Source organism: Scyliorhinus canicula, chromosome 3 (genome assembly GCF_902713615.1).
Source record: "Scyliorhinus canicula chromosome 3, sScyCan1.1, whole genome shotgun sequence".
Taxonomy (NCBI): Eukaryota; Metazoa; Chordata; class Chondrichthyes; order Carcharhiniformes; family Scyliorhinidae; genus Scyliorhinus; species Scyliorhinus canicula.
This window is the reverse complement of record NC_052148.1, coordinates 11,905,366-11,920,265: the sequence shown is the minus strand read 5'-3', so window position 1 is coordinate 11,920,265 and position 14,900 is coordinate 11,905,366. Positions and strand designations below refer to the sequence as shown.

The following is a 14,900-nucleotide window of genomic DNA, read 5'->3' as shown; positions in this document are numbered from 1 at the left end:
TCCCCCGCAGTGCACAGCCAGCCTGTTAAAGCTGCAGTCACCCATTGATGACTTCAAAAAATTATGACCACAATACATCGGGCCTCCGTCTACATGGCAGCCGAGGTGTAAGATCAAACCACACAACACCAGAAACTCACAGAAACTCACAGAAAGACCATCAGTTTGGGGGAGCCAAAAGAGGCAGACTAGCCTGTGAAATATCGGCACTCCTGCCATTCGCCCCTCTACAGCATCGCCAATGTTTGTACTCCACTACTGGGGCCGTGTCTTCCACTGCCCGGATCCGAAATCTCACCCTGAACCTCTCTGACCCTCTAACTTTGTATTAAAGGCTAAACCCTCGCCACAGGGTGCTGTGGGAAAGGGGTTACTGAGTGACAGTGTGAGGGAGCTGGATTAACATCAGTAGAGATACAGTCAGTAACACAGGGTGCTGTGGGAGAGGGGTTACTGAGTGACAGTGTGAGGGAGCTGGATTAACATCAGTAGATATACAGTCAGTAACGCAGGGTGCTGGGGGAAAGGGGTGACTGAGTGACAGTGTGAGGGAGCTGGATTAACATCAGTACAGATACAGTCAGTAACACAGGGTGCTGGGGGAAAGGGGTTACTGACTGACAGTGTGAGGGAGCTGGATTAACATCAGTAGAGATACAGTCAGTAACGCAGGGTGCTGGGGGGAAAGGGGTTACTGAGTGACAGTGTGAGGGAGCTGGCTTAACATCGGTACAGATACGGTCAGTAACACAGGGTGCTGGGGGAGAGGGGTTACTGAGTGACAGTGTGAGGGAGCTGGATTAACATCAGTGAAGATACAGTTAGTAATAGGGTGCTGGGGGAGAGGGGTTACTGAGTGACAGTGTGAGGGAGCTGGATTAACATCAGCACAGATACAGTCAGTAACACAATGTGCTGGGGGGAGAGGGGTTACTCAGTGACAGTGTGAGGGAGCTGGATTAACATCAGTAGAGATACAGTCAGTAACACAGGGTGCTGGGGTTGAGGGGTTACTGAGTGACAGTGTGAGGGAGCTGGATTAACATCAGTACAGATACAGTCAGTAACACAGGGTGCTGGGGGAGATGGGTTACTGAGTGACAGTGTGAGGGAGCTGGATTATCATCAGTACAGATACAGTCAGTAACAGAGGGTGCTGGGGGAGAGGGGTTACTGAGTGACAGTGTGAGGGAGCTGGATTAACATCAGTAGATATACAGTCAGTAACGCAGGGTGCTGGGGGAAAGGGGTTACTGACTGACAGTGTGAGGGAGCTGGATTAACATCAGTAGAGATACAGTCAGTAACGCAGGGTGCTGGGGGGAAAGGGGTTACTGAGTGACAGTGTGAGGGAGCTGGATTAACATCGGTACAGATACGGTCAGTAACACAGGGTGCTGGGGGAGAGGGGTTACTGAGTGACAGTGTGAGGGAGCTGGATTAACATCAGTAGATATACAGTCAGTAACGCAGGGTGCTGGGGGAAAGGGGTGACTGAGTGACAGTGTGAGGGAGCTGGATTAACATCAGTAGAGATACAGTCAGTAACACAGGGTGCTGGGGGAGATGGGTTACTGAGTGACAGTGTGAGGGAGCTGGATTATCATCAGTACAGATACAGTCAGTAACAAAGGGTGCTGGGGGAGAGGGGTTACTGAGTGACAGTGTGAGGGAGCTGGATTAACATCAGTAGAGATACAGTCAGTAACAGTGTGCTGGGGGGAAAGGGGTTACTGAGTGACAGTGTGAGGGAGCTGGATTAACATCAGTGGAGATACAGTCAGTAACACAGGGTGCTGGGGGAGAGGGGTTACTGAGTGAGTGTGAGGGAGCTGGATTATCATCAGTACAGATACAGTCAGTAACACAGGGTGCTGGGGGAAAGGGGTTACTGACTGACAGTGTGAGGGAGCTGGATTAACATCAGTAGAGATACAGTCAGTAACGCGGGGTGCTGGGGGGAAAGGGGTTACTGAGTGACAGTGTGAGGGAGCTGGATTAACATCAGCACAGATACAGTCAGTAACACAGGGTGCTGGGGGAGATGGGTTACTGTGTGACAGTGTGAGGGAGCTGGATTAACATCAGCACAGATACAGTCAGTAACACAATGTGCTGGGGGGAGAGGGGTTACTGAGTGACAGTGTGAGGGAGCTGGATTAACATCAGTAGAGATACAGTCAGTAACACAGGGTGCTGGGGTTGAGGGGTTACTGAGTGACAGTGTGAGGGAGCTGGATTAACATCAGTACAGATACAGTCAGTAACACAGGGTGCTGGGGGAGATGGGTTACTGAGTGACAGTGTGAGGGAGCTGGATTATCATCAGTACAGATACAGTCAGTAACACAGGGTGCTGGGGGAAAGGGGTTACTGACTGACAGTGTGAGGGAGCTGGATTAACATCAGTAGAGATACAGTCAGTAACGCAGGGTGCTGGGGGGAAAGGGGTTACTGAGTGACAGTGTGAGGGAGCTGGATTAACATCGGTACAGATACGGTCAGTAACACAGGGTGCTGGGGGAGAGGGGTTACTGAGTGATAGTGTGCAGGAGCTGGGTTAACATCAGTACAGATACAGTCAGTAACGCAGGGTGCTGGGGGAAAGGGGTGACTGAGTGACAGTGTGAGGGAGCTGGATTAACATCAGTGAAGATACAGTCAGTAACACAGGGTGCTGGGGGAAAGGAGTGACTGAGTGACAGTGTGAGGGAGCTGGATTAACATCAGTGAAGGTACAGTTAGTAATAGGGTGCTGGGGGAGAGGGGTTACTGAGTGACAGTGTGAGGGAGCTGGATTAACATCAGTAGAGATACAGTCAGTAACACAGGGTGCTGGGGTTGAGGGGTTACTGAGTGACAGTGTGATGGAGCTGGATTATCATCAGTACAGATACAGTCAGTAACACAGGGTGCTGGGGGAAAGGGGTTACTGACTGACAGTGTGAGGGAGCTGGATTAACATCAGTAGAGATACAGTCAGTAACGCAGGGTGCTGGGGGGAAAGGGGTTACTGAGTGACAGTGTGAGGGAGCTGGATTAACATCAGCACAGATACAGTCAGTAACACAGGGTGCTGGGGGAGATGGGTTACTGTGTGACAGTGTGAGGGAGCTGGATTAACATCAGCACAGATACAGTCAGTAACACAATGTGCTGGGGGGAGATGGGTTACTGAGTGACAGTGTGAGGGAGCTGGATTAACATCAGTAGAGATACAGTCAGTAACACAGGGTGCTGGGGTTGAGGGGTTACTGAGTGACAGTGTGAGGGAGCTGGATTAACATCAGTACAGATACAGTCAGTAACACAGGGTGCTGGGGGAGATGGGTTACTGAGTGACAGTGTGAGGGAGCTGGATTATCATCAGTACAGATACAGTCAGTAACACAGGGTGCTGGGGGAAAGGGGTTACTGACTGACAGTGTGAGGGAGCTGGATTAACATCAGTAGAGATACAGTCAGTAACGCAGGGTGCTGGGGGGAAAGGGGTTACTGAGTGACAGTGTGAGGGAGCTGGATTAACATCGGTACAGATACGGTCAGTAACACAGGGTGCTGGGGGAGAGGGGTTACTGAGTGATAGTGTGCAGGAGCTGGGTTAACATCAGTACAGATACAGTCAGTAACGCAGGTTGCTGGGGGAAAGGGGTGACTGAGTGACAGTGTGAGGGAGCTGGATTAACATCAGTGAAGATACAGTCAGTAACACAGGGTGCTGGGGGAAAGGAGTGACTGAGTGACAGTGTGAGGGAGCTGGATTAACATCAGTGAAGGTACAGTTAGTAATAGGGTGCTGGGGGAGAGGGGTTACTGAGTGACAGTGTGAGGGAGCTGGATTAACATCAGTAGAGATACAGTCAGTAACACAGGGTGCTGGGGTTGAGGGGTTACTGAGTGACAGTGTGAGGGAGCTGGATTAACATCAGTAGAGATACAGTCAGTAACGGTGTGCTGGGGGGAAAGGGGTTACTGAGTGACAGTGTGAGGGAGCTGGATTAACATCAGTGGAGATACAGTCAGTAACACAGGGTGCTGGGGGGAAAGGGATTGCTGAGTGACCGTGTGAGGGAGCTGTATTAACATCAGCACAGATACAGTCAGTAACACAGGGTGCTGGGGGAGATGGGTTACTGTGTGACAGTGTGAGGGAGCTGGATTAACATCAGCACAGATACAGTCAGTAACACAATGTGCTGGGGGGAGAGGGGTTACTGAGCGACAGTGTGAGGGAACTGGATTAACATCAGCACAGATACAGTCAGTAACACAGGGTGCTGGGGGAGAGGGGTTACTGAGTGACAGTGTGAGGGAGCTGGATTACCATCAGTACAGATACAGTCAGTAACACAGGGTGCTGGGCGGAAAGGGGTTACTGAGTGACAGTGTGAGGGAGCTGGATTAACATCAGTAGAGATACAGTCAGTAACACAGGTTGCTGGGGGAGAGGGATTACTGAGAGACAGTGTGAAGGAGCTGGATTAACATCAGTAGAGATACAGTCAGTAACACAGGGTGCTGGGGGAGAAGGGGTTACTGAGTGACAGTGTGAGGGAGCTGGATTAACATCAGTACAGATAGTCAGTAACACAGGGTGCTGGGGGAAAGGGGTTACTGAGTGACAGTGTGAGGGAGCTGGATTAACATCAGTACAGATAGTCAGTAACACACGGTGCTGGGCGGAAAGGGGTTACTGAGTGACAGTGTGAGGGAGCTGGATTACCATCAATAGAGATATAGTCAGTAACACAGGGTGATGGGGGGAAAGGGGTTACTGAATGAGAGTGTGAAAGAGCTAGATTAACATCAGTAGAGATAGTTAGTAACACAGGGTGCTGGGGGAAGAGGGGTTACTGAGTGACAGTGTGAGGGAGCTGGATTAACATCAGTAGAGATACAGTCAGTAACACAAGGTGCTGGGGGAGAGGGGTTACTGAGTGACAGTGTGAGGGAGCTGGATTAACATCTGTAGATATACAGTCAGTAACGCAGGGTGCGGGGGGGAAAGGGGTTACTGAGTGACAGTTTGAGGGAGCTGGATTAACATCAGTACAGATACAGTCAGTAACACAGGGTGCTGGGGGAAAGGGGTGACTGAGTGACAGTGTGAGGGAGCTGGATTAACATCAGTAGAGATACAGTCAGTAACACAGGGTACTGGGGGAAAGGGGTGACTGAGTGACAGTGTGAGGGAGCTGGATTAACATCAGTACAGATACAGTCAGTAACACAGGGTGCTGGGGGAAAGGGGTTACTGAGTGACAGTGTGAGGGAGCTGGATTAACATCAGTAGAGATACAGTAACACAGGTTGCTGTGGGAGAGGGGTTACTGAGTGACAGTGTGAGGGAGCTGGATTAACATCAGTAGAGATACAGTCAGTAACACAGGTTGCTGTGGGAGAGGGGTTACTGAGTGACAGTGTGAGGGAGCTGGATTATCATCAGTAGAGATACAGTCAGTAACACAGGGTGCTGGGGGAGAGGGGTTACTGAGTGACAGTGTGAGTCAAAATGTTAAAATGCTTTTCCTCTTACCCCAGTGTTCTGTTGCTTGGTGTTCAGTAGAGCCAGATTGTATTTGGCCACGAGATTTGGGGAGTTCAGTACATCTCTCAGGGAGGTTCGTACCTCTCCCAGGAACCTGTGGATTAAAGAATAGCACGGAATAAATTTGAGGACAGGGCTTAGAATTCCCTCGACCACTGAGTTGTTAGCACTGTGTGAGTAAACGGGACGGGATTCTCCACCCATTCACGGCAGGGGATTCTTCGCTCGCGCTGGAGATTGTGGCAGAGTGCCGAATCGTCCGCCCTGGCGAGCGACGTACACTCACAACAGGGAATCCCGCCCCTAGTATAGAATGGGGTTTAGTATTTGAAAGGAGATTCAGATTGACACAACACCCTCATGAAATTCGGCCCTCCCGCCACCCCTTCCACTGAATGGAAGTCAGAAACATGGCAGCTGATTTGTGAACAGCAAGACCCGACAGGAAGCAGCGTAATAACGATCAGAAATCAATACAGAAAATGCTGGAAACGCTCAGCTGGTCACGCCGCATCTGTGGAGAGAGAAACTGGGTTCACGGGACCTTTCCAGCACATTTCCAGTCAGCGGGTTCTTCCCGTTCGGCAGGGGGCGGCCCACACAAAAACCCTGAGACAGCGGCCGGGCTGGGAGACCCCACACCAGCCAATGGCGAGCTTCCTTCACTGCTGGAGGAGGGGGTCCTGAAAATCCCACCCAACATTTCAAGTACGTGTGCCTCTTCTTTTTGTTTCAGATTTGCAGCATCTGTGATATTTTGCTGATATTCTAAAAGTGATCGGATCGGATGTTGACTGAGGGATAAAGTATTGGGCGGGATGTTGAGGAGAAGACCCCAACTCTACTTTGTGAACATCCAGCTGTGTGAGCAGCTGGAACCTCGATGTCCCATCTCCGAGAGTGCGGCATTCCCTCTGTACTGCACGAGGAGTGCCAGCCTGCGTGATACACACAGGTCTGTGGTGTTAGATTTGAATCGGTGCATTACTGGGTGAAAGATCCCGCGAAACACATTATGTGATAACACACCCTGTGTTGCTGAAGTCTAATAGTCCTGCAGGTACGTACCACGTGATTCAGCATGATTTACATGTGTGTTTGGGTCAAAGAACAAAGAAGAGTACAGCACAGGAACAGGCCCTTCGGCCCTCCAAGCCTGCGTCAACCATGCGGCCCGTCTAAACTAAAATCATCTACACTTCCGTTGTCCGTATCCCTCTATTCCCATCCTATTCATGTATTTGTCAAGATGCCCCTTAAACGTCACTATCGTCCCTGCTTCCACTACCTCCTCCGGCAGCGTGTTCCAGGCACCCACTACCCTCTGTGTAAAAAACTTACCTCGTGCATCTCCTCTAAACCTTGCCCCTCGCAACTTAAACCTATGCCCCCTAGTAATTGGCCCCTCTACCCTGGGAAAAAGGTCTCTGACTATCCACTCTGTCTATGCCCCATATAATTTTGTAGACCTCTATCAGGTCGCCCCTCAACCTCCTTTGTTCCAGTGAGAGCAAACCAAGTTTATTCAACTGCTCCTCATAGCTAATGCCCTCCATACCAGGCATCATCCTGGTAAATCTCTTCTGCACCCTCTCTTAAAGCCTCCACATCCTTCTGGTAGTGTGGCGACCAGAATTGAACACTATACTCCAAGTGTGGCCTAACTAAGGTTCTATACAGCTGCAACATGACTTGCCAATTTTTATACTCACTGCCCCGGCCAATGAAGGCAAGCATGCCGTATGCCTTCTTGACTACCTTCTCCACCTGTGTTGCCCCTTTCAGTGACCTGTGGACCTGTGCACCTAGATCTCTCTGACTGTCAATACTCTTAAGGGTTCTACTATTCACTGTATATTCCCTACCTGTATTAGACCTTCCAAAATGCATTACCTCACATTTGTCCGGATTAAACTCCATCTGCCATCTCTCCACCCAAGTCTCCAAACGATCTAAATCCTGCTGTATCCTCTGACAGTCCTCGTTGCTATCCGCAATTCCATCAACCTTTGTGTCATCCGCAAACTTACTAATCAGACCAGTTACATTTTCCTCCAAATTATTTATATATACTACGAACAGCAAAGGTCCCAGCACTGATCCCTGCGGAACACCACTAGTCACAGCCCTCCAATCAGAAAAGCACCCTTCCATTGCTACTCTCTGCCTTCTATGACCTAGCCAGTTCTGTATCCATCTTGCCAGCTCACATCTGATCCCGTGTGACTTCACCTTTTGTACCAGTCTGCCATGAGGGACCTTGTCAAAGGCCTTCCTGAAGTCCATATAGACAACATCCACTGCCCTACCTGCATCAATCATCTTGTGACCTCCTCGAAAATCTCTATCAAGTTAGTGAGACACAACCTCCCCGTCACAAAACCGTGCTGCCGCTCGCTAATATACTTGCTTCCAAATGGGAGTAGATCCTGCCTTGAAGAATTCTCTCCAGTAATTTCCCTACCACTGACGTAAGGCTCACCGACCTGTAGTTCCCTGGATTATCCTGGCTACCCTTCTTAAACAAAGGAACAACATTGGCTATTCTCCAGTCCTCCGGGACATCACCTGAAGACAGTGAGGACCCAAAGATTTCTGTCAATGCTTCAGCAATTTCCTCTCTTGCCTCCTTTGGTATTCTGGGATTGATCCCATCAGGCCCTGGGGACTGATTTACCTTAATATTTTTCAAGGCGCCCAACACCTTGTCTTTTTGGATCTCAATGTAACCCAGGCTATCTACACACCCTTCTCTAGACTCAACGTCCACCAATTCCTTCTCTTTGATGAATATTGATGTAAAGTATTCATTTCGTACCTCGCCCATTTCCTCTGGTTCCACACATAGATCCCCTTGCCTATCTTTCAGTGGGGCAACCCTTTCCCTGGCTACCCTCTTGCTTTTTATGGAAGTGTAAAAAGCCTTGGGATTTTCCTTAACTCTATTTGGCAATGACTTTTCGTGACCCCTTTTTGCCCTCCTGACTCCTTGCTTAAGTTCCTTCCTACTTTCCTTATATTCCACACAGACTTTGTCTGTTCCCAGCCTTCTAGCCCTGACAAATGCCTCCTTTTCCTTTTTGACGAGGCCAACAATATCTCTCGTTATCCAAGGTTGCCGAAATTTGCCATATTTATCCTTCTTCCTCAAAGCTCCGTCAGTGGGTTGCAGGTTGAAATCTCACTCAGGGACTTCAGCAGATCGATCCCTGCGGACTAACACAAAATACCGCCGATTCCGGAAATGTGGGGGGAAAAAAAACAAAAAGTGGTGGAAATATTCAGCAGGTGAGGCAGCATCTGCGCAGGGAGAAACAGTCTGACACATCACCTGGTCACGATCGGAAGCATTAGCTCTATTTCCCTCTCCACAGAGGCTGCCTGACCTCTGTGTCCTTCCAACATCTTCTGTTTCTAATCCAGGTGGATACTCCGGTGGAGGAATCGCCCAGTTTTCGAGAAGGAACTTTACTTTCCCATATGTGACTCCAGACCCAGTGTGTGTCCCGTTGGTCGGTCAGTGTGTGTTGTGAAGGTCGGTCAGTGTGTGTTGTGAAGGTCGGTCAGTGTGTGTTGTGAAGGTCGGTCAGTGTGTGTTGTGAAGGTCGGTCAGTGTGTGTTGTGAAGGTAGGTCAGTGTGTGTTGTGAAGGTAGGTCAGTGTGTGTCCCGCTGGTCGGTCAGTGTGTGTCCCGCTGGTCGGTCAGTGTGTGTCCCGCTGGTCGGTCAGTGTGTGTCCCGCTGGTCGGTCAGTGTGTGTTGTGAAGGTCGGTCAGTGTGTGTCCCGCTGGTCGGTCAGTGTGTGTTGTGAAGGTTGGTCAGTGTGTGTTGTGAAGGTCGGTCAGTGTGTGTCCCGCTGGTCGGTCAGTGTGTGTCCCGCTGGTCGGTCAGTGTGTGTTGTGAAGGTCGGTCAGTGTGTGTTGTGAAGGTCGGTCAGTGTGTGTTGTGAAGGTCGGTCAGTGTGTGTTGTGAAGGTCGGTCAGTGTGTGGCCCGCTGGTCGGTCAGTGTGTGTTGTGAAGGTCGGTCAGTGTGTGTTGTGAAGGTCGGTCAGTGTGTGTTGTGAAGGTCAGTGTGTGTTGTGAAGGTCGGTCAGTGTGTGTTGTGAAGGTCGGTCAGTGTGTGTTGTGAAGGTCGGTCAGTGTGTGTTGTGAAGGTCGGTCAGTGTGTGTTGTGAAGGTCGGTCAGTGTGTGTTGTGAAGGTCGGTCAGTGTGTGTTGTGAAGGTCAGTGTGTGTTGTGAAGGTCGGTCAGTGTGTGTTGTGAAGGTCGGTCAGTGTGTGTTGTGAAGGTCGGTCAGTGTGTGTTGTGAAGGTCGGTCAGTGTGTGTTGTGAAGGTCGGTCAGTGTGTGTTGTGAAGGTCGGTCAGTGTGTGTTGTGAAGGTCGGTCAGTGTGTGTTGTGAAGGTCGGTCAGTGTGTGTTGTGAAGGTCAGTGTGTGTTGTGAAGGTCAGTGCGTGTTGTGAAGGTCGGTCAGTGTGTGTTGTGAAGGTCGGTCAGTGTGTGTTGTGAAGGTCGGTCAGTGTGTGTTGTGAAGGTCGGTCAGTGTGTGTCCCGCTGGTCGGTCAGTGTGTGTTGTGAAGGTCGGTCAGTGTGTGTTGTGAAGGTCGGTCAGTGTGTGTTGTGAAGGTCGGTCAGTGTGTGTTGTGAAGGTCGGTCAGTGTGTGTTGTGAAGGTCGGTCAGTGTGTGTTGTGAAGGTCGGTCAGTGTGTGTTGTGAAGGTCGTTCAGTGTGTGTTGTGAAGGTCGGTCAGTGTGTGTTGTGAAGGTCAGTGTGTGTTGTGAAGGTCGGTCAGTGTGTGTTGTGAAGGTCGGTCAGTGTGTGTTGTGAAGGTCGGTCAGTGTGTGTTGTGAAGGTCAGTGTGTGTTGTGAAGGTCAGTGTGTGTTGTGAAGGTCAGTGTGTGTTGTGAAGGTCGGTCAGTGTGTGTTGTGAAGGTCGGTCAGTGTGTGTTGTGAAGGTCGGTCAGTGTGTGTTGTGAAGGTCGGTCAGTGTGTGTTGTGAAGGTCGGTCAGTGTGTGTCCCGCTGGTCGGTCAGTGTGTGTTGTGAAGGTCGGTCAGTGTGTGTTGTGAAGGTCGGTCAGTGTGTGTTGTGAAGGTTGGTCAGTGTGTGTTGTGAAGGTCGGTCAGTGTGTGTTGTGAAGGTCAGTGTGTGTTGTGAAGGTCGGTCAGTGTGTGTCCCGCTGGTCGGTCAGTGTGTGTTGTGAAGGTCGGTCAGTGTGTGTTGTGAAGGTCGGTCAGTGTGTGTTGTGAAGGTCAGTGTGTGTTGTGAAGGTCGGTCAGTGTGTGTCCCGCTGGTCGGTCAGTGTGTGTTGTGAAGGTCGGTCAGTGTCTGTTGTGAAGGTCGGTCAGTGTGTGTTGTGAAGGTCGGTCAGTGTGTGTTGTGAAGGTCGGTCAGTGTGTGTTGTGAAGGTCGGTCAGTGTGTGTTGTGAAGGTTGGTCAGTGTGTGTTGTGAAGGTCGGTCAGTGTGTGTTGTGAAGGTCGGTCAGTGTGTGTTGTGAAGGTCAGTGTGTGTTGTGAAGGTCGGTCAGTGTGTGTTGTGAAGGTCAGTGTGTGTTGTGAAGGACGGTCAGTGTGTGTTGTGAAGGTCGGTCAGTGTGTGTTGTGAAGGTCGGTCAGTGTGTGTTGTGAAGGTCGGTCAGTGTGTGTTGTGAAGGTCGGTCAGTGTGTGTTGTGAAGGTCGGTCAGTGTGTGTTGTGAAGGTCGGTCAGTGTGTGTTGTGAAGGTCGGTCAGTGTGTGTTGTGAAGGTCAGTGTGTGTTGTGAAGGTCAGTGCGTGTTGTGAAGGTCGGTCAGTGTGTGTTGTGAAGGTCGGTCAGTGTGTGTTGTGAAGGTCGGTCAGTGTGTGTTGTGAAGGTCGGTCAGTGTGTGTCCCGCTGGTCGGTCAGTGTGTGTCCCGCTGGTCGGTCAGTGTGTGTCCCGCTGGTCGGTCAGTGTGTGTTGTGAAAGTCGGTCAGTGTGTGTTGTGAAGGTCGGTCAGTGTGTGTTGTGAAGGTCGGTCAGTGTGTGTTGTGAAGGTCGGTCAGTGTGTGTTGTGAAGGTCGTTCAGTGTGTGTTGTGAAGGTCGTTCAGTGTGTGTTGTGAAGGTCGGTCAGTGTGTGTTGTGAAGGTCGGTCAGTGTGTGTTGTGAAGGTCGGTCAGTGTGTGTTGTGAAGGTCGGTCAGTGTGTGTTGTGAAGGTCAGTGTGTGTTGTGAAGGTCAGTGTGTGTTGTGAAGGTCAGTGTGTGTTGTGAAGGTCGGTCAGTGTGTGTTGTGAAGGTCGGTCAGTGTGTGTTGTGAAGGTCGGTCAGTGTGTGTTGTGAAGGTCGGTCGGTGTGTGTTGTGAAGGTCGGTCAGTGTGTGTCCCGCTGGTCGGTCAGTGTGTGTTGTGAAGGTCGGTCAGTGTGTGTTGTGAAGGTCGGTCAGTGTGTGTTGTGAAGGTCAGTCAGTGTGTGTTGTGAAGGTCGGTCAGTGTGTGTTGTGAAGGTCGGTCAGTGTGTGTTGTGAAGGACGATCAGTGTGTGTTGTGAAGGTCGGTCAGTGTGTGTTGTGAAGGTCGGTCAGTGTGTGTTGTGAAGGTCGGTCAGTGTGTGTTGTGAAGGTCGGTCAGTGTGTGTTGTGAAGGTCGGTCAGTGTGTGTTGTGAAGGTCGGTCAGTGTGTGTTGTGAAGGTCGGTCAGTGTGTGTCCCGCTGGTCGGTCAGTGTGTGTTGTGAAGGTCGGTCAGTGTGTGTTGTGAAGGTCGGTCAGTGTGTGTCCCGCTGGTCGGTCAGTGTGTGTTGTGAAGGTCAGTGTGTGTTGTGAAGGTCGGTCAGTGTGTGTTGTGAAGGTCGGTCAGTGTGTGTTGTGAAGGTCGGTCAGTGTGTGTTGTGAAGGTCGGTCAGTGTGTGTTGTGAAGGTCGGTCAGTGTGTGTTGTGAAGGTCGGTCAGTGTGTGGTGTGAAGGTCGGTCAGTGTGTGTTGTGAAGGTCGGTCAGTGTGTGGTGTGAAGGTCAGTGTGTGTTGTGAAGGTCGGTCAGTGTGTGTTGTGAAGGTCGGTCAGTGTGTGTTGTGAAGGTCGGTCAGTGTGTGTTGTGAAGGTCAGTGTGTGTTGTGAAGGTCAGTGTGTGTTGTGAAGGTCAGTGTGTGTTGTGAAGGTCGGTCAGTGTGTGTTGTGAAGGTCGGTCAGTGTGTGTTGTGAAGGTCGGTCAGTGTGTGTTGTGAAGGTCGGTCAGTGTGTGTTGTGAAGGTCGGTCAGTGTGTGTTGTGAAATTCGGTCAATGTGTGTCCCGCTGGTCGGTCAGTGTGTGTTGTGAAGGTCGGTCAGTGTGTGTTGTGAAGGTCGGTCAGTGTGTGTTGTGAAGGTCGGTCAGTGTGTGTTGTGAAGGTCGGTCAGTGTGTGTTGTGAAGGTCGGTCAGTGTGTGTTGTGAAGGTCGTTCAGTATGTGTTGTGAAGGTCGGTCAGTGTGTGTTGTGAATGTCGGTCAGTGTGTGTTGTGAAGGTCGGTCAGTGTGTGTTGTGAAGGTCGGTCAATGTGTGTTGTGAAGGTCGGTCAGTGTGTGTTGTGAAGGTCGGTCAGTGTGTGTTGTGAAGGTCGGTCAGTGTGTGTTGTGAAGGTCGGTCAGTGTGTGTTGTGAAGGTCGGTCAATGTGTGTTGTGAAGGTCGGTCAGTGTGTGTTGTGAAGGTCGGTCAGTGTGTGTTGTGAAGGTCGGTCAGTGTGTGTTGTGAAGGTCGGTCAGTGTGTGTTGTGAAGGTCGGTCAGTGTGTGTTGCGAAGGTCGGTCAGTGTGTGTTGTGAAGGTCGGTCAGTGTGTGTTGTGAAGGTCGGTCAGTGTGTGTTGTGAAGGTCGGTCAGTGTGTGTTGTGAAGGTCGGTCAGTGTGTGTTGTGAAGGTCGGTCAGTGTGTGTTGTGAAGGTCGGTCAGTGTGTGTTGTGAAGGTCGGTCAGTGTGTGTGTTGTGAAGGTCGGTCAGTGTGTGTTGTGAAGGTCGGTCAGTGTGTGTTGTGAAGGTCGGTCAGTGTGTGTTGTGAAGGTCGGTCAGTGTGTGTTGTGAAGGTCGGTCAGTGTGTGTTGTGAAGGTCGGTCAGTGTGTGTCCCGCTGGTCGGTCAGTGTGTGTCCCGCTGGTCGGTCAGTGTGTGTTGTGAAGGTCGGTCAGTGTGTGTTGTGAAGGTCGGTCAGTGTGTGTTGTGAAGGTCGGTCAGTGTGTGTTGTGAAGGTCGGTCAGTGTGTGGTGTGAAGGTCGGTCAGTGTGTGTTGTGAAGGTCGGTCAGTGTGTGTCCCGCTGGTCGGTCAGTGTGTGTTGTGAAGGTCGGTCAGTGTGTGTCCCGCTGGTCGGTCAGTGTGTGTTGTGAAGGTCGGTCAGTGTGTGTTGTGAAGGTCGGTCAGTGTGTGTTGTGAAGGTCGGTCAGTGTGTGTTGTGAAGGTCGGTCAGTGTGTGTAGTGAAGGTCGGTCAGTGTGTGTTGTGAAGGTCGGTCAGTGTGTGTTGTGAAGGTCGGTCAGTGTGTGTTGTGAAGGTCGGTCAGTGTGTGTTGTGAAGGTCGGTCAGTGTGTGTTGTGAAGGTCAGTGTGTGTTGTGAAGGTCGGTCAGTGTGTGTTGTGAAGGTCAATGTGTGTTGTGAAGGTCGGTCAGTGTGTGTTGTGAAGGTCAGTGTGTGTTGTGAAGGTCGGTCAGTGTGTGTTGTAAAGGTCAATGTGTGTTGTGAAGGTCGGTCAGTGTGTGTTGTGAAGGTCGGTCAGTGTGTGTTGTGAAGGTCGGTCAGTGTGTGTTGTGAAGGTCGGTCAGTGTGTGTTGTGAAGGTCAGTGTGTGTTGTGAAGGTCAGTGCGTGTTGTGAAGGTCGGTCAGTGTGTGTTGTGAAGGTCGGTCAGTGTGTGTCCCGCTGGTCGGTCAGTGTGTGTTGTGAAGGTCGGTCAGTGTGTGTTGTGAAGGTCGGTCAGTGTGTGTTGTGAAGGTCGGTCAGTGTGTGTTGTGAAGATCGGTCGGTGTGTGTTGTGAAGGTCGGTCAGTGTGTGTTGTGAAGGTCGGTCAGTGTGTGTTGTGAAGGTCGGTCAGTGTGTGTTGTGAAGGTCAGTGTGTGTTGTGAAGGTCGGTCAGTGTGTGTTGTGAAGGTCGGTCAGTGTGTGTTGTGAAGGTCGGTCAGTGTGTGTTGTGAAGGTCGGTCAGTGTGTGTTGTGAAGGTCGGTCAGTGTGTGTTGTGAAATTCGGTCAATGTGTGTCCCGCTGGTCGGTCAGTGTGTGTTGTGAAGGTCGGTCAGTGTGTGTTGTGAAGGTCGGTCAGTGTGTGTTGTGAAGGTCGGTCAGTGTGTGTCCCGCTGGTCGGTCAGTGTGTGTTGTGAAGGTCGGTCAGTGTGTGTTGTGAAGGTCGGTCAGTGTGTGTTGTGAAGGTCGGTCAGTGTGTGTTGTG

At 50.9% G+C, this 14,900-nt stretch overlaps 1 protein-coding gene across 1 annotated transcript in view; it reads right to left on the bottom strand.

The window, feature by feature from the left end:
- dysf (dysferlin, limb girdle muscular dystrophy 2B (autosomal recessive)) overlaps window positions 1-14,900 on the bottom strand; it is a 450,750-nt gene that overhangs the window by 330,706 nt on the left and 105,144 nt on the right. The window contains exon 4 of the mRNA XM_038793128.1: window positions 5,537-5,642. Coding sequence (XP_038649056.1) covers window positions 5,537-5,642 — 106 coding nt within the window. The remainder of the gene's footprint in view (window positions 1-5,536; window positions 5,643-14,900) is intronic.